Here is a 22837-nt window from a genome sequence, read left to right as displayed (position 1 = left end):
AGAATGAGGCTGCTGCGTGTGCAGTTTTCATAGTACGTGATTCTGCAGCTAGTTATTTGTTCAACCACGCCTTCTCAGTCAGTGTGCCAAGTGGCGTAGATGCGGAAGGTTTCGTCTACTCACAGTGAATTTTCTTGCAAGAGTTGTTTTGTCCAGCCGTCGTTTTTCTTCGTAGAGAAGTTTTATGAGCAGCGCGCGGCTGTGAAGTTTTGCTTTCTGCTCGGGGAAAAAAGCATCAGAAACCGTTCAAATGTTGAAGACCGCTTACAAGGATGACGCTATGTGTCAAGCTCAAGTTTACTCGTGGTTCACCCGCTTTAAAAATGGTGAAATGTCAATTGATGATCAACCGCGTTCTGGACGTCCGTCAACTTCCTGAACGGACAAATGTGTCCAAAAAATCAATGAGCTTGTGCGTGAAGATTGATGACGAACCACTGAGGAACTCGAAGAGTTGTCTGGAGTGAGTTGAAGCTCGATTCAGTGCATTTTATCGGAGGATTTGGGCATGTCACGGGTCGCTGCAAAGTTTGTGCCGTGGCTCTTGACTGATCAACAGAAAGAGCGTCGCATCGAAACATGCCGTGCCATGACAGAACATGCCGAAACCGACCCAGAATTTTTTTTCTAAAATTATTACGGGAGATGAGTCTTGGTGCTATGCTTACGACCCGGAAACCAAACAACAATCAAGCCACTGGAAAATGCCATTCTCACCTCGCGCCAAAAAGGCTCGTCAAGTGAAGTCGAATGTGAAGACAATTGTCATTTGTTTTTTTGATGCAAAAGGGATTGTGCACTCAGAATTCGTTCCAACAGGTCAGACCGTCAACCAGGTTTTCTACTTGGGGGTTCTCAAGAGGTTGCGCAACAGTGTGCAGCGAAAAAGGCCCAAAATGTGGCAGTCTGGTGATTGGTTTTTCCACCACGACAATGCCCCAGCCCACACCGCCATCTCGGTGACCACTTTCATGGCAAGAAACAGCATGGCTGTCTTGCCCCACCCACCCTATTCGGCTCCCAGTGCCTTTTTTTATATTCCCACGAATGAAGAGGAACCTCAAGGAGAAGCGTTTCGCCGACGTGGAGGAGGTGAAGAGGAAAACGACGGAGGCGCTTGCACACATCAAAGTAGATGAGTTTAAAAAATGTTTTGAACAATGGAAGACGAGATTTGACAAGTGTATTGCGCTAAAGGAGAGGACTTTGAAGGAGATTGAAGGAATTTTGTACAAAAAAATAAATACACGCTTCAAAAACAACTTTTCTGGAAACTTTTGGGTACCCCCTCGTATATTCTGGGCTCTATATATTAATTAATGATTAGAGAAGTTGTGTTTAAGGTGCTAGGGACAGTCTACTGGATAAATATACATCCGGTTTTCTTTTCCTGTTATCAGGCTACCATGTACGACCGGTATGGTACCGTCATAGAGCATAATTAGCTGCTAGGAAACAGAGTGGTCGTATGATATTATGCTCGATTGGTGCAAAATCATTCATTTGATATTGAGGATCCAATCTGGATTAGAAGCTGGCATTAAAGAGGCAGAGACTAACATTGAGGAATATATACCTATAGAGGGATTGACCTTATATGGATTCTGTATGTATAACGTTTAATATTGGATTATGGGGGTGATTGTTCTAGTTGTCCACCGTTATCCATTGTCAAGTACCACGCCTTGAAAGCATATTCCCACGTACCTTACTAATGATCTGGTCATAATAAAGGATCAGCATTATCTGCCCTCTATAATAGAAGACCTGCTAATGTAGGTGATGGGTGGCAAGGTAATATGTCAGATCTAATAATGGCCAGCATATACCTTGATGGACCATTGAATGCTAGACACCTATATATCCATATAGATAGGGAAGATTGATGGCTCATTTTAGTCATTGCCCACCATGCCAGCTTACACAGCCCTAAGTATGGGTTAACGCACTTTTTACCGAAGGCAGAACAGCTATTTGCCTGATTTCACTGCGAACCACCAGTTGGTCACACTTAGTCATTTATCACACAGCCTGATTATGTAGGGAAGTGGCAAAAAAATCTATTTTTTTTTCTTTTATAGATAGGTCGCAACCTGAAGTAAACCCAGGTAATGGGTCCAATTGGTAATGGATTCTATTTACTTACCAATCCCTATTCCTGCCCATGGCCGCCTCTGCTTCACCCTCAGCCTCCCTGGGGGCCCTTTGTGTCCCATATCACGTCGTTGACAAGGTTATTAAATGGGATGTATGGCGTGGTGATGGGGAAACAGATGCAACTGTGAGCAGGAACAGGGATTGGTAAGTAAGGCCGCGAACCTTAACAAATACTGCCATTACCGTACACTGGGGTTTCTTCAGACCCCAGAGCATAATGATCGAAGGTGCAAGAGAGGTGACCAAACATAAAAACTTGTGTTACTCACTTCTCTGGCGCAACTTCATGCTGTCGTTGGCCTCTGTAGTGACATCGCAGACATCACGTGGGTCAGGCAAGCATCGCAACGCCAGAGTGACTCACATCTGTGATGTCATTGAAATGGGCTGAAAACATCAGGGAGTCGCGCCAGAAAGGTAAGTACCACTGTTTTTTTTATATTTTGTCACCTTCTAGGGCAAGTCAAATGTTTGCTATTGAGCCCAGTCTTTGTTAGATACGCCCCCAGGTAATAAGATTCATCTTCCCCATTTGAGAAAATCTATTCTTATTCAAGGATACTTTACATGTGTAACATGGTATGTGGTGTATAATACACCCCCTCCCCCCTCATATTGCAGTCTTTATAAGGCTGCACTTTAGAACCTTGGCTCCTATAATACGATTCGGGTCCTCCTGGGAAGTGTGCATGCGCCTCTAAAGCACAATCACGTAAGTAGGCATGCGGGCTAGCGCATCCTGCTCGTGTCATCAACAGGCGTCAGAGACCGCTATTTAGCCCACACATGCCATGATCACAACACTGCTGTATTATAACGTTGGGCTGTGGTGGTGTTGTTACCACGTTATGGTTATTTGCCCCACCATACTAATCTTGGCTGTAGAGAGATGCTAATGCAGGCTGGATAGGGCAGCTGCAGAGGAAACCACTTATGGCGGAGGCCACACATTGCAGAAATGCAGCAGTTTTTTGAGCCAAAGTCAGAAGTGGCTAAAAAAAGGAATGAAAACCTTAAAGGAAGCTTTTAGACGTTTCTGTTAAATCCACTCCTGCCTCCTCTGTGAGTTATCCAATTCCTGGACAACCCCTTTAAAGTTCTACAACAAATTTAATCCATAAATCCTAATGTCCACAATACTAGAAGGTGTTTTGGCTGTTGCCTCGGCAATGGTTCTGCTCAGTGGACAGCGGTCCAAGGTACTGGAGAGATTGTCGGGACAGCCACAGCTCAGAGCTATGCCATTTTTGTAACTTCCATAGAAATGACTGGAAGTTATGGGAACAACGTAGCTCTGTAAGGCAAGGAAACCCTCCCTAGGGGGATTACTTACTAGATCCCTCATTGTGCTGCAGGTAGGTAGTAAGGGAATTGTTGATTATGAAGATAATCCGTTTTCCCTTAGTCCTAACAGCAGCACAAGCTTCCCTCTATAAGTCATGCCTTTATTGTACTCTTGTATTAATACATGGGGGGAGGGGTCTCTGTGCCCTCTTATAGAGTTGTAGTCATTCATATTCATTATGTTGATTAAAAGTTCCGCCTGTCCTACCAGCACACAGGGGCAGAAATACCCTGCATTGTGCTGCTGTTAGGACTAAGGGAAGACAGATTATCTTCGTAATCAATGATGGACATGAGCATTCCCTTATTGTTCCAAATTTCACTGTGGTCTGTGAACACTTCAGCCGTATTATTTGCACAAAAGCAAGCTGGATGCAATAAAAAGTAGTCAATTTATTAATTTAAGCTTAAAACTATGAATATAATAAAGGTTAAAAACTCAGCAGACACAGAGGAAACAAAATTGTTAAGGCACCAGGGGCAAACATACAAAAAGTATATGAATATGCAAAGTAGGTCAATCCTATATGCATAGCCCGATCAATTACATACATACATAGTGCAGCAACAAGTGATTAGAAGCCCCCAAAGCCAGCAAACTTACAGAACCCCCTGAAGACAGGGGCTGAAATTTAGTATCACTACAAAGAGCATCAGCCTACCCATAATGCATTTCACAGGGGCCTATCCGGAGGACATACAGTATTTACTTGCAGGCACCAATTGCTTTATAACAGGGAGATTTGGACACTAAACCCCCAATCTCTAAGGACCTGTGGGTGGTTTAGTGACCTAAATTTCCCTGACAGATTCCCTTTAAGTCTGGGCAGATACATATCTAAACCTTTATTAAACAGACTATTAAAATAATACAATAAAACACTGTTTATTTAATTCTCTGAGATCTTCTGTACCAGATTGCATAAAATCTATTGTGCGCCTCGGATCTGCCCAGTTTGGGTTTTGTTGCTAATTGATCCCCGTTTGGGTTCTTTAAACTGCTCATGGTGTGGAGATTCTGTGGAGCGGAGTAATACTTGTGAATATGCAGCGTCTACGTGGCCGAGATCTCCGCAGTACTGCTTCTATGTGTAGGTGACAGGCTCGGGATCCCTTTATTGAACTGGTCAAGGACTAGAGAAACATGGCTACCTTTTCCCTCAAAGGGAAACCTGTCCATGGCTGTATTTTGCATTGGAACTCAACCCCTTTCACGTCAATGGAGTAGAGTTATAACCAGATATAACTATAGACAGTTATGACACCAGTTTTTGGGGAAAGAGACGCCCATTTTCCTAATCCTGAACTACCCCTTTATATGTTGACATTTTAGTTGTTTGCTGGCTGTGCCTCCCTTACTATACAGGCAGCACTTTATGAAGCCACGGTGGTAGCGTTGCATTACAGGACACACATGGTGACGGTCAGGGTGCTGTTTGCTTTGTTGTACTTTGCAGTGACTGTTTCTTCATTGACCAGCGCAGGCAGATTTAAATGAAGTCTGTATTTTCCAGGGACTTCAAGAATCAGATCATCCTAAAAAGTAAGCACAAGTCTACATCAATTTTCTGAAGTCAGGTTTGCTTTATATTGAAAAGAATGAAGCTTAATGAAAGTTGTCCAGGATCAGAAATAATGGCTGCCTTCATCTTCTTAGTCATCAGGGACATACATCATTGTCCATCCCATTCATCTGTAGCATTGCCAAGTGACCAATAGATGTGATTTCACTTCCTGAGAAGAAAGCAGCCATGTTTTATAATCCTGAATAACCCTGAATTTAAAAAAACAAAAACAAAAACAAAAAAACAAACTACGATCTAGTAATTGTAGTTCTGATGACTACACATCTGATTACATAAGGTTGGCAGTACTAGGAGATGACCATCCCGCTTCTCACACAAGTCCATGTCTTCTAGTGCTTCATAGAGACATTTCTAGCAGTCAATCTCTCACCAAGAGACAGTACTGTGCAAAAATTTCAGGCATGTGTGAAAAAAATAATGCATAGAAAGAATACTTTCAAAAATTGAAGTGTTAAAGGGATTCTACCATTAAAAACCTTTTTTTTTTTTTTTCTTGTTGACACGTTGGAATAGCCTTAAGAAAAGCTATTCTTCTCCTACCTTTAGATGTCTTCTCCGCCCTGCCATTCGGTTAAAATCCCATTTTTCGCCAGTATGCAAATGAGTTCTCTCGCAGCACTGGGGGCGGGCCCCAGCGCTCAAACAACACAAGAAGCGTCCTCAATGCTGCGAGAGAAATCTCCAGCACCGCTTCCATCTTCTTGAGGAATGGGGGTCTTCAGGCATCTTCTTCCAGAGGTTGGCTTCAAACTGCTAGGCTTCGGGCAAAGCCGACTGCGCATGCCCGCCGACCACAAGAAAATGGCCGCTTGCACAGTATTGGAAGCAGCCATTTTCTTGTGGCCGACGGGCATGCGCAGTAGACTTTGTCCTAGGCCTAGAAGTTTGAAGCGAGCATCGGAAAAGGACGTGTGAAGACCCTGTTCCTGAAGAAGATGGAGGCGGTGCTGTAGAGTTCTCTTGCAGCATTGGGGACACCACTGGGGAAGCAGTATTGCTTCCACTGCGCCTTTAACTTTTTACATTATTATAGACTACCCAAAACTAGCCTCTGAGAGCCTTTTTATAAGCCTGGGGAAACACTTAAGCTAAGGGTGAGTTCACATCTCCGCCCCGGTTTCCGCTGTCAGGTTTCCTTCTTCTGCCCGAGAAATTGGACAGGAGAGGGAAACCGGCAGTCAGTTTTCAGTCAGCTTTTGGTTTGCTATAAAAAAACAAACAAAAAAAACTGGTTTCTCCCCGGAGATCAAAAGACGCTCACGGGCGCTCAAAGGCAGACACTGACTGCCGGATTTCTGTCTCCTGTTGGCAGAAGATGGAAACCCACAAAGCGGACACCGGGAGCAGGTGTGAACCCGCCCTTAGCGGAAATGCGCCTTTTTTTGCAGCAGCAGTTTTTTGTAGCCATATCCAGGAGTGGCTACAGATAGAAATATCTAGGATGCTTTTATACGCTTCCCTTCTGAGCAATTCACTCCTGACTTTCTGCAACGTGGGGCCTTAGACCCTGTTATAACAACACTCAGTGTCTTATCAGTCCACACAATCATTTACATATCTGTCTCAGACATAACTGAATGCCATGTTTTTTTCATAGCAATCTGACATTTCTATCTGACATTATTTTATTCTTTAGTCAGTAATTGTAGTGCTTATGATGAGCGCCTGGCACTTACTGACTACAGGATATATTCCGTATGCAGAGCTGTCTTCTTACCTTGGATACATTAAGATCACAGCAGGACACGGAGCGCACCCCATGTAACTGTGCCGTCAGAATAATTTTCTGTGGGTTTTGAGCCTCATCCTTTATTACAGACAGTTCATGCTGTGGGGGAGGGGGCAAGTCTTCCTCGCTCAGTTCTGTGCTGGAGATCACTTCTATCAGTCCTGCTTTCGGTCTGGTCTTGTTCTCTGTCATTATCTCGATGGGTGGTTTAGGTTTCTCTGCATCTTCTTCTTTTGCTGTGAGGTTTCTTAGTTGTTCCAGTAATGATCTGTCAGGGACTGGGGGACACAACCAACATTATTACTTTGCACTCTTTACTAGACCTGCAAGTCCCAGAAGCCTTATGTGTTTGTACTTAAATACAGCATGGGTAACTCTAGTGTTCCCTTTTGCAAGTGCATTTTATAAAGGCCTTAAAAGGAAAAAAAAACCTCTGATCTACAGGGATTTTCAAGAACTTAAATATAGTAGGATAGGTTATCAATATCAGAACGGATGAGCTGATACCCAGCACCCCTACCGATCAGCTATTAAAGTGGTAGCAGAACGCAGCCTGTGCTTCCCAGGCTATGTGATATCACATATAAATTTGCAGCTCTTTCCTATTCAAGTGACTGGAATGAGCAGCCACTATATAGTGTATTGTGCTGTGCTGGGCAGTAGGGTGTGCTGCTGACCTATCAAACAGCTGATTTCCCATTCTGAGCCCTCGCTGAAGATCTATCGGTGCCGTTGCCGTAGCTCTTCAGTGTCAGAAGGGTGTTTCTGACAGTCTGTCAGGAACGCCCCTCCTCACAGTAGCGTCTATTCCGCTGTACTGTGAGAGGGGCGTTCCTTACCACTCAGCATCATGGCTGGACGGTAAGGAACGCCCCCTCTCACAGTACAGCGCAAGTGCCGGGCCAAATAAAACAAGGTGCGGGCCCCGCCCTAGTGAGATGGGAATAACCCTTTAGCCAAAAGAAAAAAAAAGTCCATCTTGCGATATAGTTTAAATGGGTGTTCCTGTGTGATAAAATAAAGGTTATGTCAAGTTAGACAATATGTGATGGACATATTGGCACAAGGCTTGCCCCTTACCATCCTCTGCTTTACCCTTTGGCTTTATACCAGTTCCCTCCAAGCTGCTTCTCAATTGCAGTTTGGTGCCCCTCAGATTGAATGGAGCGGTGCGGTAGGAATGGCAGAGGGTGACTTTGTGCTGCTGTTCTATGTACTTAATTGCCAGGCGGATAAGCTGGTCCTGCTCCACGGGGTCTTTATCAGCTTTCTTCAGCATGTCCGGGCTATAGGCAATGCTAATAACTGGCCGAAAAGACGACATGACGTAGTTATTAACCAGAAGCAAATCTGCAGCTCTAGTCAACAAGTAAATGTAAATTGTATATACAAATAAAGGATCAAAAATAAAGTATACCAACAGTTTTTAAATAATAAACTTCTAGACAATTTTCTAAAATATCGTACATTCACCTAAAATTCTGCTCACGTTTCTTATATCACTGCAGTTGTCCCTGCCTGCACCTAAATTGTGTGGCTTGTGTAGAGCGTCCATGGGCTCCTCGGGCAAGTGATGAAGGCTAGGTATGGCATCAGTCATGTGACCACTGGTATGCAGTTAATACTCCCCTGGTAAAAGCTGAATAGTAATTTATTAATGGGAACCCATCAGACTGTCTGCACTGTACTCTTTGGTTACTGATGCTTTCACTTCAGAAGAAGGTCAGTTGTATTTATTTACTGACTACACGGTAACAGCAACACCACATGGTCAGTAATGGCTGCCAGCTAAAATGAATGGGTGTTTTGCCTACAAAGAAACAAAAGTCACCACCCTAAGCAGAATATCCCTAAGCCCCTTTTATTGCTGGAAGATTCATTAAAGATATGAAGCAACTTTCTACCCAAACTGATATTGGTGTGAATGGCCCTTAAACGATCAAGTACGCAGCACAAGGCTCTTCCAATGCATTCAGGGCACATCTTGGAAGGGCTTCAGGGCTGCAGACTTAATAGAAAGCAGGAAGTCTTAGAATACTGTAAATTGCTGAATTGTGCTAAAACATCATCATTACTCTATAAGGCCCAATAATCCATAAATCGTAATCAGTCCTGTTGACAAAATGAAGTGAGAGGAGCCATGCTGTCAGACCTCACCCCCCAGCTCCTGGTATCAGATGACGTCCTGGACATAAGGGGCCACCGATGTTCAACACTACAGTATGTGTGATATCCTGTATGTGTATAGGTCTATGCCAGTCCTAGATTAGACAAACTCATTGTAGCCCTCTCACCTGCTCCATCAGATGCATCCTTTAATTTCCCAGCTATGAGCGGCACGGGATGTCCATCAGATTCTGGAGATGGGACCCGTCTCCATCCACAAATGTTAATATACAACAAGCGTTCATCTGGATCCTGCAAACGCAATTACATTTTAAGAATATAATGAAGCAAAAAATAATTGCCCTATCCTTTAAGTAAGCAGTGTGAGGGAACCGCTAGCCCTCATCTTGAGCTGAGATCCCCACTGATCAGATATCCATGTCCTACCCTCAGGATAGTCAAAATTATTTCAATGGCTTTTCCATGAACATAACCATGTTTAAATTTCCATCAAAACATTTTTGCAAATATAAATTCATCTTAGTGGTGACAGTCTGGTTTCCTGATCAGTCGCCAATGGATACACTCATGAATGTAGCAAGTGTTTATGGTCTGAAACCCAGCCATGATGTCCTTATTGTGGCCAGGTTATCCTCTCATACATGTAGTGGCCCTGCCTGATAACCTGTCCAAAATAAGGAAATCATGGCTGGGATTCTGAAAATGCCAAACCATAGAAACATCCTGCATTCATGGTCGTATCTGCTGAAAACCAATCAAGCCAAAAAAAGACTGTCACCACTAAGCTGGCTAGAGAAAATCTAGGAAACTGCAAAATTTTGACTTAGGGAGCGTTCGCACTACCGTCGGTGTCCGACAGCTAGTGTCTGCTGCTAATGTCCGTTCAAAATCTTGCGCGGACATTAGCATTGGACACTAGTTGTGTCCGTGACATTTTGCATTGATTTAAATGGAGATTGGGTGCGTTCTTTTACTGTCCGTGCCTGTCCTTAACTGTCCGTTCCCAAAGATGTCCGACTTTTCAAGCAGACAGAAAAAACCTACATGTCGGGTTTTGCTGTCCACTTGAAAAGTCAGACATCTTTAGGAACAGACAGTTAAGGACAGACACGGACAGTAAAAGAACGCACCCGATGTCCATTTAAATCAATGCAAAATGTCACGGACACAGCTAGTGTCCGCTGCTAATGTCTGCACAAGATTTTGAACGGACATTAGCAGTGGACACTAGCTGTCGGACACAGACGGTAGTGTGAACACCCCCTTATTCATATTTACAAACATTTTTAACTTTTACTTGTCTACAAATTTATATATGGTTCATGGGAAAATCCTTTACCATAGCAGCTTTGACCCTGATCTAGAGAACTCATTTAAAGATGTCCTGTAAAATCTACCACATTATATAACGTTGTACAGCTGACAGTATCTGCCCCCGTGCCTGAAATATTGATGCAGTTACTTTCAACTACCAATATCACTGCACGGTCAGAGGGGCCGGCCTCATGGATCAGCGTTGTCTGTACTGACGCCAGTCTTCTATAGACTTGTACTGTACCGAGGGGCCGGCCTCATGGATCAGCGTTGTCCGTACTGACGCCAGTCTTCTATAGACTTGTACTGTACCGAGGGGCCGGCCTCATGGATCAGCATTGTCTGTACTGACGCCAGTCTTCTATAGACTTGCACTGTACAGAGGGGCCGGCCTCACAGCTCAGCATTGTCTGTACTGACGCTAGTCTTCTATAGACTTGTACAGAGGGTCTGGTCTCACAGCTCAGCGTCATCCATATTGACGCTAGTCTTCTATAGACTTGTACAGAGGGGCCGGCCTCACAGCTCAGCGTTGTCCGTACTGACGCCAGTCTTCTATAGACTTGTACTGTACAGAAGGGCAGTCCTCGCTGAGCTATGAGGCCGGCCCCTCTGACATTTCAGTGATATCGGTAGCTAACACTAATATCGCTGATATCTCCGAAACTAGAAAAACCACAGCAAAACACAAAAGCTGTACCACAGCATATATCAGGCCACATCTTGTGGACAAGAAAGGTCCCCTTTAAATGAAACCTGTATTAGAAGGTAGAATAAGAACTATTATGTTACCAGTATTTTAGTTTGAAGACATAGGTGCGGTTCAGGTGGAGCCATGAACTCCTTCCCTTCTTTCAGATGTCGCTCTATGAACTTCTGGTAGCTCTGTGGATTGTTCTCAGCCATGTCGTCCAACATGCTCCAGAACTGGTTGACCTGAGATAACAGCTGGTCTGGGCTAATCTTCAGGTCCATTTTGATTTCTGGGAGGTAAAGCTGTGTATGGATTCCCTACCAGATGAAACAAGAGAGTATGGTATATGAAGAAAAAAACACACAGGAGACTACTGACAATCAGATCAATATAATAACTATAGAGCAAATATTCCATCAATCTGTCTAGGCTCAGCGTGAAGCTCCAGGTACACCGAACGTGAGGGGCAGGAGGGAATACTATACCGTGTCTCCTTATGATCACCATATCAGTGCAAAGAGACAGGTTTTTTCCAGGCCTAAAATACAGTATTGAATACCTATCCTGAACCTTACAGATCAGCCAATCTTAGAAGCAGTAGCACTCCAGTAAGAGGCCATGTGACGTCATGTTCATCTGTCACATGGCCTGTTGTAATGGAACTGACCTGCAATACTATAGAATGTACGGAGCCATGTTTGTCTGATCAATCAGACTCTCTAAATAGCTGAACAGAGGACTATCGGGTATCCACATACAGGACACAATTCTCTCTCCAGCAAGGAAAACTACCGGTAATTTACATTCCTTTTGTCAAGTTAGATCAAAATTTTTCTTGGGAGTTAAAACAATGTTTATGTCATGAATGTCGTATACCACCCCCAGAAGGGTAAGCCCATTCTCTCTTACAGGAAAGCATCATAACACCAAAGACTACAAAAATCCAACATGGCAGATCTATTTTCATCTGTCACACTCATCAGGACTGTGACGTCAATAGGCCAAACCACCAACTCTGACAGGTATAGTGAGATAGAAGCAATGAAGCTCCCCTAAACCATTAACAATCTATGAAAGTAAATATAAGTGTATATATATATATATATATATGTCACAAAATATCAGACTCCACCCTACGTGTCATGTCTCCTGTCTTACAGATTCTCTACCCATTCGTTGCCACAACTGCTGGCACTCCAGTGATGATGCCCAGATAACCGTGCTGCAACCGGCCTGCCATGAATTAAAAGCATGGGCCACACACGGGAAATGCCCTCGTGTGCCGCCCCGTGCACAGGCCGTAGTTCCACGGCTCCTTTACTTAAAGGGATTCTACCATTAAACTACCTTTTTTTCTAATTACCACGTTGGAATAGCCTTAAGAAAGGCTATTCGTCTCCTACCTTTAGACGTGGTCTTTGCTGCGCCGTTCCGTAGAAATACCGGTTTTAACCAGTATGCAAATGAGCTCTCCGCAGCAATGAGGGCGGGCCCCAGCGCTGAAACACCGATGAGCGCGTCCCCATTGCTGCCCAGAGCTCTTTCCTGCACCGCCTCCTTCTTCTGCAGCAACTCCGCCTCTTCTGGCTTCTCTTGTAGTTGTATACAGGAGCATAGAGAGGCCACTCCAAAATGGCCACCGACCAGCTCCTGTATTGAACTGCAAGAGCGGCTACCCCAAAATGGCCGCCGGTCGGCTCCTGTATTGAACTGTATGCTCCTGTATGGCCAGTGGCCATTTTTGGGTAGCCGCTCTTGCAGTTCAATACAGGAGCCGGCCGGCGGCCATTTTTGGGTAGCCGCTCTTGCAGTTCAATACAGGAGCCGGCCAGCGGCCATTTTGGGGTAGCCGCTCTTGCAGTTCAATACAGGAGCTGGCCAGCGGCCATTTTGGGGTGGCCTCTCTATGCTCCTGTATACAACTACAAGAGCAAGAGAAGCCAGAAGAGGCGGAGTTGCTGCAGAAGAAGGAGGCGGCGCAGGGAAGAGCTCTGGGCAGCAATGGGGACGCGCTCATCTGTGTTTCAGCGCTGGGGCCCGCCCTCATTGCTGCGGAGAGCTCATTTGCATACCGGTAACCGGTATTTCTACGGAACGGCGCGGCGGAGACCACGTCTAAAGGTAGGAGACGAATAGCCTTTCTTAAGGCTATTCTGACGTGGTAATTAGAAAAAAAAGGTAGTTTAATGGTAGAATCCCTTTAAATGAAAAGGAGCCAAGGAAGCAAAGGCCACAAAATAGGACATGTTCTATCTGGCGCGGTGCGAACTGTCGGCCCACACATGGGACTGTGAAAAACAAGGTTGTGTGTATGGGCCCATAGAAAAGAATGGATCAGTGTGCCATCTATGACATACACGGCTAGCACACTGACCCAATGCACAGTCGGCAAACAGACGAAAAAAATCAATAGCAAAGGAAAAGCTGGAGATTAAGGGTAAGGTCCCACTCTGCCTCTCTATTCACCTCACACAGGTTCGGTTGTTCTCAGACCTGCCAAAAAAGTGAATGGCTCCCCCTCTACTCACAAGATGGAGGTCAGGCAACTTCCATTCTTGAGCTAGGAACAGACCTTTACCAAAGATGATTGCACTTTATTTACCATTAATCATGTCCATGAAACTATCTGTAAGTCCCGCTTACCACATGTGCACGGTTTTCAGCCACGTGACTACCTGCACGTACACGTCAGACTGCGCCATCACCGATAGCAACCAAATCCCCGCTCTCATTCTTCAGCTGCTTTTTGACAAATGAGAACGCTAACCAGAATTAGTTGCTATTGGCAACCACAATTATTAAAAACTAGGGAAACCATAAGACATGTCTGCCAATGTAGCACAAGACATGGCTATGGCCTCCAGCAGGGGGCGATCTGCATCTTCCGGGCAACAAATCAGTCTCTTTAGTGGTAATTACTGGTCTTCCTACATATTTTGGGTATTGCGATACATGCGGGCGATCTTTGGTGGGCGTTCGGACGTTTCTCCCATTTCTGCTCGGTCCTGGTGTCTTTTCTTGGCCATCTCCTCCTCTATCTGGAGATGGCGCAGCAGTATGTGTGTGTAGTCAGTGACTATGGTCTGCTGGGAGGGGGACTCCTCTGTGGGCACATGAAGTGGCATCTGCTTTTCTGAGGCTATACATGGAGATCGTGACATTTTGGTAAAGTTCCTCTCATTGTAGGATGGAAGATCTTTTAAAAAATCCGCCATGTTCTCCAGTCCACTCCCGCCTGACTACTTGGTGTCCTCCTACGTCACCGGACCGTCACGTGACCTATACAGCGATTAAATCTGCGGCGCAGCTGGCAGCCGAGTGATCACGTGACACAGCTGAGGAGATGATTGATGACCTAGTCTCCCCTGCTGCATTGTAGCCTGTGTGTATATAACATGGCATACATAGTATATACCCAGCAGGAGACCGCCAGGACAGACCGCCAGGACAGACCGCCCGCCATACTCACCCGCACCTTCCAAAATCAACGAAGAGACAGCGGTTTCTATAGAAACCAGGACGCAGTGCTTCATTCAAATGCTTCCCCCTCGCAACCAGACCTTCACATCACACGTTCCGCCCCCAGACTTGTGCCCTAGGGGCTGAGAGGTATTTCCGGGAGGGACGGGAAGCGCCGATACTGTAAGCACTGGGGTGGGAGTACTGTACGGCCTTATCACTGATGTCCAGTCTGTGCTGCTGAGGATGAGCAGAGAATGGCACTGAGGACGAGAGCTCACAGCGGAAGTGACCGTGTGCTTTTAATAATGTCCCACTGACACCTCACCAGTCCCCAAGAGCTGTAGTCCTAGTATGTGGCAGGGATTGTAGCGGAGATCTGAATATAGCCGGGGCACTATCATACTCTCCTATGTAGCAGTTATGTGTGTAGATCTAGTAGGTGCTCAGTGACATACAGACGGATGTGGATGTGGGATGATGCTATTGTGGCTCTTCTATGTTACTGGTGTACAAATGCTTGTATACAGGGGCCTATGATGTTATAGTGGTATGTATGTGATATGTGGCAGGGCACAGAGGTATGGGGCTGCTATGGTGTGGGGTCATACAATATGTCTGTGATATGTGGTAGGGTATTTGGTTATGGCTGTCGTATATGGGCCTATGATGTTGTAGCGGTATGTCTCTAATATGTGACAGGGTCACAGAGGTATGGTCCTGCTATATTGTGGGGTCATACAATATGTCTGTGATATGTGGTAGGGTATTTGGTTATGGCTGTCGTATATGGTATGTATATGGGCCCATGATGTTATAGCAGTATGTCGGTGATATGTGGCAGGGTCACAGAGGTATGGGGCTGCTATGGTGTGGGGTCATACAGTATGTATGTGATATGTGGTAGGGTATTTGGTTATGGCTGTCGTATATGGGCCTATGATGTTATAGTGGAATGTCTCTGATATGTGACAGGGTCACAGAGGTATGGTCCTGCCATGTTCTGGGGTCATACAGTATGTCTGTGATATGTGGCAGGGTCACAGACGTATGGTCCTGCCATGTTGTGGGGTCATACAATATATCTGTGATATGTGGTGAGGGTATTTGGTCATGGCCGTTGTATATGGCAGAACAGGTGAGTATGGCCCTGGTATGTGAAGGTGTATGTCGGTACGGGTCTGTTATGTAAGGAGGATATAGGTGTATGGCTTTGATGTGTCAATGGGGCATGTGGATATGGCTCTGGTATGTGGTGAGGACATTCAGATATGGCTATGGTATATGTGTATGGCTCTGATATGTGGCGGGAGCATGCAGGTATAGCTTGGTATGTGGCAAGGGCATACGTGTGTGGCATTGGCATTACTATGGTATGTGTATCAATAACAGTATTGGTTTGTTGTGCACATGGGTTAACGTAGATAAGTGAAGACAGTGATCTGTGCCAGGGCCACACTTTTATTTCAGATTTGCTTTATGGAAGGGTTACATTTATAATGTGGATGTAACATGTGACACTTCTAAAGTACATTCCATATATAGAAAAGTATATGCCTAGATAATGTAGTATATGACAGGTCAGCCTCTTCGTTTATAACTAGTATCCGCAGGCGTGATAGGAGTTAGGATAACATGAATAATAAGACTATCACCATGGGCACTAGTCAGAAAGCAGTCTATGGGCATGTACAACTTGTAGACATGGCTTCTTCATGTGATGGGAATGCGTAGTAGTAAATGATTGGATGGTTTGGATGGATCAATGGTTGTAATGACATTTTCTCTCTTCATAGTACATAAGATGTCCCGTGTTCCGCTTGGAAAAGTTCTGCTAAGAAATGTTATTCGCCACACAGACGCACACAACAAGGTAAACCTGTCTGATGAACATAATGCAATATAATATCTATATACTGTATGTGTATTGTTTACTGTGGGGGCAACCTAGAGGGTGGACATGAAAATGTGGAGGTAACTGAAAGGGGACATTATAATATAATATTTGAGTGGCTATAGGGGGGGGGGGGGTTAATGTGCGATACATGCAGGGACATTTGAGGGTGTGATGAGACACTGAGGGGTATTATATTTTATGGGGCCACTAGGTAAGCATTATACTATGTGAGAGCCATTGGGGGGGGGGGGGAATTAGTATTATGAACCTTTGCACTGGGTTCACCAATGTGTTAAAATGGCCCTGATTATACTTCCCTCCATTGTTACTGCACTCTCCTCATCAAAATAACACAAAAATAACATGTTCTAAATCTACTTTTATGTTTACTATGGACAGATCCAAGAAGAAAGCGAAATGTGGAAGATTCGGGAACTGGAGAAGCAAACAGAAGCTAGTGGGACAAAGCGGAGACGTGTGTCACCGGAACTTAACAAGTCAGTAAATGAAAGTGGAGTCTGAAAGGGATTCAGCCTAAATAGCAATTAGTGGAAGTCCAACAAAGACCAAGTCCGATCAGTAGAATCCAACAACTAGGATCCTCATTCCTAATAGTGTAGTCTATTCTCCCTGTATTATTGGAGGGGCAGGTAGTGCAGGAGCATTGCTACATTCATCTCTTTTGGTACTTCTTTTTGGTTAACTGTAATAGTCCCAATAGAAATGAATAGAGCGGTAGTGCCCCTGCTCAATCTGCCATTTCATTCACCTATTCTCAGAATAGGTCATCAATGTGATATTGATGGGGGACAGATGCCCAGAAGTGTTACCCATCAGTTGATATCAGTAACTGCAAAACACAGTGCACAGAGCTGGAAACAGACAGGCTCTGTCCACTGTGTAGTGGCAATTATTTGAAGGGACGCCTACCCTACTCCTGATAGTACTTGTCTATAGACGAGTACTGGGGGGGTCATGGTTGGGCGATAAGGAACGCCCCCTCTCACAGTACTGCACAATAGACACTACTCTGAGTAAGGGCGTTCCTGACAGACTGTCAGAAACGCCCTTCTGACACTGAAGAGCTGCAGTACCGGCACCAATAGCTCTTCAGTGGGGTCACAGAACGGGAAAGCCGATAGTGCGCTGAATTTAGAGCAGTGTTGGCTTTCTAGCGGTGTATTACACTGCATATGCCCTGAGGACATGAGGTCTTCTTTAAATAATATTTGTCTGAGTTTTAACCCCTTTTTTATTTTCTTGCTGGATTATTGTACTGATTTTCTGGATTTTCTTTTTGCTTATATAATTTCTTTTACCACCTAGACTTCCAATTCAGTCATTCCAGCGTTTCCTTCCTTTGCAGCTTCAGTCATTCAGTGTGATCATACCATAGATGCTCATAGAATATAACATGTATTATATCTTTCTGTGTGGGTATGTAACTGTATCTCTTTCTTTTACAGATGGGATCACAATGGTTATAAGGAGCTGTACCCAGAAGAGTTTGGTAATGATAAAAGGTAGGTTATGAATGCCACTATAAATTGCTATTTAGCATGTGTCGTAAATGAAAGGGGTTTCCCAGCCAAACTGGATATTAAATTTAATCTTTAAACAGGCCGAGTGCAGTAAAACAAATAAAAGAAAAATTATACTTCCCTTTCCCTGATGCTCTGGTGCCTCACAGCGTGGTACGATCTTCCAGCTGCAGCGTTGATGTGTGGCAGAAATCCCAGCCACACATGACCGCTGAAGCCAATCGGCGGCCTCATCGAAGGACCAGAGATGTCGCTGCCTGTGACCTCACGGGTCTCTATAGATGAGTACTATCGGGAGGGGAGGGGGGTGTACCTCAGCACTCAATGTCATCACTGGGTGGTAAGGAACGCCACATGTCACAGTACAGAGCAATAGATGCTACTGTGAGTAAAGGCGTTTCTGACAGTCTGACACTGAAGAGCCACGGTACCGGCACCGATAGGTCTTCAGCGGGGGCACAGTATGGGAAAGCCGACAGTGCGCTGAATTCAGCTCACTGTTGGCTTTCTAGAGGTGTATTACACCGCATGTACCCGAGGACGTGAAAGGTCCTCTGTAAGTTATTTCTCCCAGTATTACTAAGAGAGTCAGAGATTTTTTCTGCTTGCTTATACATCAAATGGACTTATTAATGTCATGTCCTATCCATCATGTACAGGAATACTGTACAATTTATATTGTTCTACAGGGAACTCTTTTAAATATCTCTTTAGTATTGGTTATAGTAAATACACAGGTTTGGCTGGAATATAATAGAAATAACTATACCAAATTCATCCATTTATTGCTAGGAGCCGGATGAGATCTGATGGTTTTGATGCGGAGGGAAGTCACGAAGGTGTGAGCAAGGCGGCTTCAGCAGAAGTGACTCTGAGACCCCCTGCACTGAGTGTTCGTGCATTGAACAAGAAGTATTTTGAGTGCGAGTCTAGCATTCCCGACAGGTGAGTATTCTTCCTCTGTCCTCCTGAAGGTGGCAGCATGGGTATATATAATACAACTGACTTGTACATTACACGGCCACTAACACTAGATGTATCTACCAGCAACTTTTGCAATTGGCAGATGCAGCATTGGACTGTGCAGTTAACTGCCCAACAAGCAAAGCCTGCACATCATACAATCGTACTGGCAAGAAGACGGCCATGTCTGATGCTGCCTGTCCCATTGCTGGCTGCTATATTTGCTGGGAGATGCGTCTAAGTACTGTGACGTGTGACTTTAAGGAGAATTGATGTATACACGCTGAAATATGTGGTGCTGGATATCATTTTTTAAATCCGTCTTTTTTTCTCTGTACGTGTTGTTTCACCTGATGTTAAGAAATATACTTTAATAATAAATGGCCTAAATTTAGGAGCAGGCGTAGTCACTGCCTTGGTAAAACCTGTATTTTTATATTTTTCAGATGGGGACATAGTGGCTATAAAGAATTATACCCAGATGAATTTGACACAGACAGGTATGTGTGGTGAATTAAGATTAGAAAAAAATGTTAGAATTAGGCTGGGAGGGAAGTGAAAAAAAAAACCCAAAACAAAACATACTCGCCTGTCCCCGGTGCTCTGGTGTGTCCTCCCAACACAATTCGACCCTGCTGCTCGGCTGTCTTGTTTTACTGGAAGTTCTCTCCGGCTGTGACATCTTGTGTTCTGTGCTGAGGCCGCTGATTGGCCTTAGTGGTCACGTGCAGCTGGAACTTCCACCAGAACACTCCGGAAGACATTGGAGCAGTCTTGTGTGTGTGTGTTTTTTTTTATTTTTATTATATATACATATATATTATACACCTTCAACCTCATTGAATATGTCATAGTAACAGTTGTAATAGTTGATAAGGTTGAATTAAAAAGTGTAAAGGGATCCTATCATTCAAACTCATTTTTTTTTTCTGCCTAACAAGTCGTAATAGCCTATTCTTCTCCTACCTTTAGATGTCTTCTCCGTGCCGCCATTCGGAATATAATCCAGTTTTCTTTGGTATGCAAATGAGTTCTCTCGCAGAACTGGGGGCGAGCCCCAGCGCTCAAACAGCACTGGGGGCGTCCCCAATGCTGCGAGAGAACTCTCCAGCGCCACCTCCATCTTCTTCAGGAATGGGTCTTCTTCGCGTCTTCTTCCGGCGGAGGCTTCAAACTTCTAGGCCTCGGGCAGCCGACTGCGTATGCCTGCCAGCCACAAGAAAATGGCTGCTTACAATACTGTGTAAGGGGCCATTTTCTTGTGGCCGGCGGGCATGCGCAGTCTGCTTTGCCCTAAGCCTGAGGCCTAGAAGTTTGTAGCCTCTGCCAGAAGAAGACCTGTTCCTGAAGAAGATGGATGCGGCGCTTGAGAGTACTTTCGCAGTGCTGTTTGAGCGCTGGGGCCCGGCCCCAGTGCTGCGAGAGAACTCATTTGTATACCGATGAAAACCGGATTATATATCGAACGGCAGCGCGCGGAGAAGATATCTAGAGGTAGGAGAAGAATAGCCTTTCTTAAGGCTATTTCTACGTGTTAGGCAGAAGAAAATGAATTTTAATGATAGGATCCCTTTAACTACATTCAAGCTCCATGTATAATATCACATGTTCATACCGTGGTATGTAAATTGTGTAGGGCTATTGAATTACCAAATAATGGCCTTTCATTCTTTTTTTACAGTGATGGAGAGGAAAGAGGAAGCAAGAGAACAACAAATGGAGAAGAGAAATCTAGACGTAAACATCAGAAGGAGCAGGAATCTCATAAACGCAAACGGTCCAAAAAAACTCACAAGAAAAAGCAGAAGAAGCGTTCACACAAAAAGCTGAAGAAGAGGAAAAAAGAGCAGGAAGACAGTACAGAATCCTCAAGTGAAAGCGACAGTTCAGACCACACAGAAAAGAAACCAAAGAAGTCCAAGCGGAAGAAGAAGACTCGGAAAAAGACCTCAAAAAAGCAGCCGTCATCATCCGGGCAAGACAGCGACACCTCCAGCAATGAGATGAGCAGCACTGAAGACCACGATGCAGAGGAACGATGGACTGAAAAATCCAGCAGGAAACATCACCGAAGATCAAAATCGAAAAAAGACTCTGAAATAGAAGCCAGGAAAAACCGGAGGACCAACTGGAAAGTGGCCAAAGACGAGAGCTCAGACAGTTCTGACGAGGACTAGTCACTCCACCTCAGACCACGTCGTCGTATCAAAATCAAGAGAGATAAGCAAAAACTTATTCTTCACCATTTCATATGTGCAATATGACTTTTTTATTAAGGGGTAAAATGAGGATGAATTTTTGTAGCCATATCTACCAAGCGTCGTATTTCAGATGGAAGGAGATGTACAGAGGTGTCTAGGTTGGCATGCAACTTTACAAGCTTTTCCTCCTAAGAATTTTTTTGTAGAATACAAGTTATTGTGCCGTGGAGTAAATGTCAAGTAGAAGCTTGGCCATGACAGAATTGTCCATATTACAGTTGTAAGGATCGTGTAACATAGTTTGTTTGTACTAAAGACCAATACAGTGAATAAAGAGGTGGAGAAGGTGCTTTCTAGTAGACGTCTGGTGGTCATCTAGGCCGGTGCTTCTCAAACTCCTCTGTACAGTACTTGTCAAAATGGGGCCTGAAGAAGAGGATTTTACCCTGGTAAGGAAGGTTATACAACAGCTGCCTCTAGAGTGCCACCTGTTGGAGGCAGTTACCCTATAAGTCGACGCCCGACCCTTTAACAGGTCCTGCCACAGGGCTTCATGTCATAAGCTACTGTGTAATGGCATAAGAAGTGAATTTCTCAACTTCAGGACGTGCTGAAGACACCGCAGATTGTCACGATTATCACTATAAACAGGCCACACCTCCATACAGGCCATTTTATTATTTGCATATGGCGGTAAATGAAATGGGATGACTTCATATCTGACGCTGGGGATTGTCTCACGCATTGAATGCTTTTTATTCCATTTTTTGGGTTGGCAAAGTATAGATTTTTATTTTCTAGATTTTTTTTTTTCTTCCTTCCATTATGGTGTTCGCTGTATAGGAAAAAATGTTCCTATGTGTTTACAGTGCAGAAATTGGCGTGGAGATTCCTGATATGTTTCTGTTTATAAAACTATTCAAATTTTATTTTTACATGCCTTGAGCCCTAGGGGGTCTGATCACCCAAACAATATACTGCTATACTATTGCAGTCTATTGTAAAATCCATGAACTTCTATTACCGTACTAGAATCACAATAATGACCTGTTGTCATGTTAATAGATCGCCACCCTCAGATTTCGTCTGTGTTCTGACGCTCTTCCAACGCCCAGTCACAGCTAACTGAGGTATCTGAAGCAAAAAATTCTAGCCATTAGGCTGAATTCAGGCGGGGTTTTTTTGTCAGGATTTCGAGGCGGAATCTGCCTAAAAATCCTGACCAAAAAAACCATCTCCCATTGAAATCAATGGGAGCCGGTCATTTCTTTTTTCCGCAAGCGGTTTGTTCCAGCTCCCGGAAAAAAGAAGCGACATGCTCATTCTTCAGGCGGATGCCGTGGCCGGTTCAGCCTCGGACGTTCGCCTGATGACACTCCCTCCCAACTAGGCCCATTCAATTGGGCCTAATCCGGAGCCGAGTGCCACGACTGGAGGCTGGAGTGCTGCACCGGCATCCTGTCGCGGCTACCCGTTTTTTAATCTGAGGCGACCTCCGTGACAAATTCCAGTCCAAAATACCCCGCGTGAACCCGGCCTTAGGTAGTCACATTGGATGAGTTGTGCTTTCAGAGCTTCACTACTTTTTTTGGACCCATTCCAGAAAGATAATTGGATACTGTCAAATCAAATCCTTTATAGATAAGGTCTTGTTCAGCGCCATTCAAATGTATCTTAATTTAACAATGTTATTTTTGAAATTTTGCCAAAAAGTGCACAATTCCCCTATATCCTCTCCATAGAGAAAGACAAGCATCTGTTTCAAGGTTCTTGTGCGTTACCAATGCTGAGCAGGGTACTCATTGGTTTGGTATGTACACTCAGG

General features: G+C 44.5%; 2 protein-coding genes across 4 annotated transcripts; one reads left to right on the top strand and one right to left on the bottom strand.

Annotated features, from left to right (window-relative positions):
- Positions 1 to 4902: 4902 nt before the first annotated feature.
- PIH1D2 (PIH1 domain containing 2) lies at positions 4903 to 14462 on the bottom strand. Its single transcript, XM_075278483.1, has 6 exons — positions 14421 to 14462; positions 11050 to 11268; positions 9111 to 9234; positions 7897 to 8121; positions 6805 to 7094; positions 4903 to 5037 (listed from the first exon to the last, which is right to left on the bottom strand). Exons 2-6 carry the CDS (start codon positions 11230 to 11232, stop codon positions 4903 to 4905), a joined length of 957 nt encoding a protein of 318 aa, XP_075134584.1. The 5' UTR covers positions 11233 to 11268; positions 14421 to 14462.
- An 89-nt stretch (positions 14463 to 14551) lies between these two features.
- NKAPD1 (NKAP domain containing 1) lies at positions 14552 to 21263 on the top strand. Of its 3 annotated transcripts, none has more exons than XM_075279761.1 (7): positions 14552 to 14593; positions 16207 to 16283; positions 16707 to 16804; positions 17774 to 17830; positions 18641 to 18793; positions 19258 to 19311; positions 20493 to 21263. In XM_075279761.1, the coding sequence occupies exons 2-7, from the start codon at positions 16215 to 16217 to the stop codon at positions 20986 to 20988; spliced, it is 927 nt and encodes a 308-aa protein (XP_075135862.1). In that variant the 5' UTR covers positions 14552 to 14593; positions 16207 to 16214; the 3' UTR covers positions 20989 to 21263. The 3 variants fall into 3 exon arrangements, with proteins under 3 accessions (XP_075135862.1, XP_075135863.1, XP_075135861.1); XM_075279762.1 differs by lacking the exon at positions 14552 to 14593 and adding an exon at positions 14601 to 14706; XM_075279760.1 differs by lacking the exon at positions 14552 to 14593 and adding an exon at positions 14601 to 14762.
- Positions 21264 to 22837: the final 1574 nt, after the last annotated feature.

Source organism: Leptodactylus fuscus, chromosome 6 (genome assembly GCF_031893055.1).
Source record: "Leptodactylus fuscus isolate aLepFus1 chromosome 6, aLepFus1.hap2, whole genome shotgun sequence".
NCBI classification, from domain to species: Eukaryota; Metazoa; Chordata; class Amphibia; order Anura; family Leptodactylidae; genus Leptodactylus; species Leptodactylus fuscus.
Note: the sequence above shows the minus strand (reverse complement) of the source record. Positions and strands in the feature narration are given on the sequence as shown.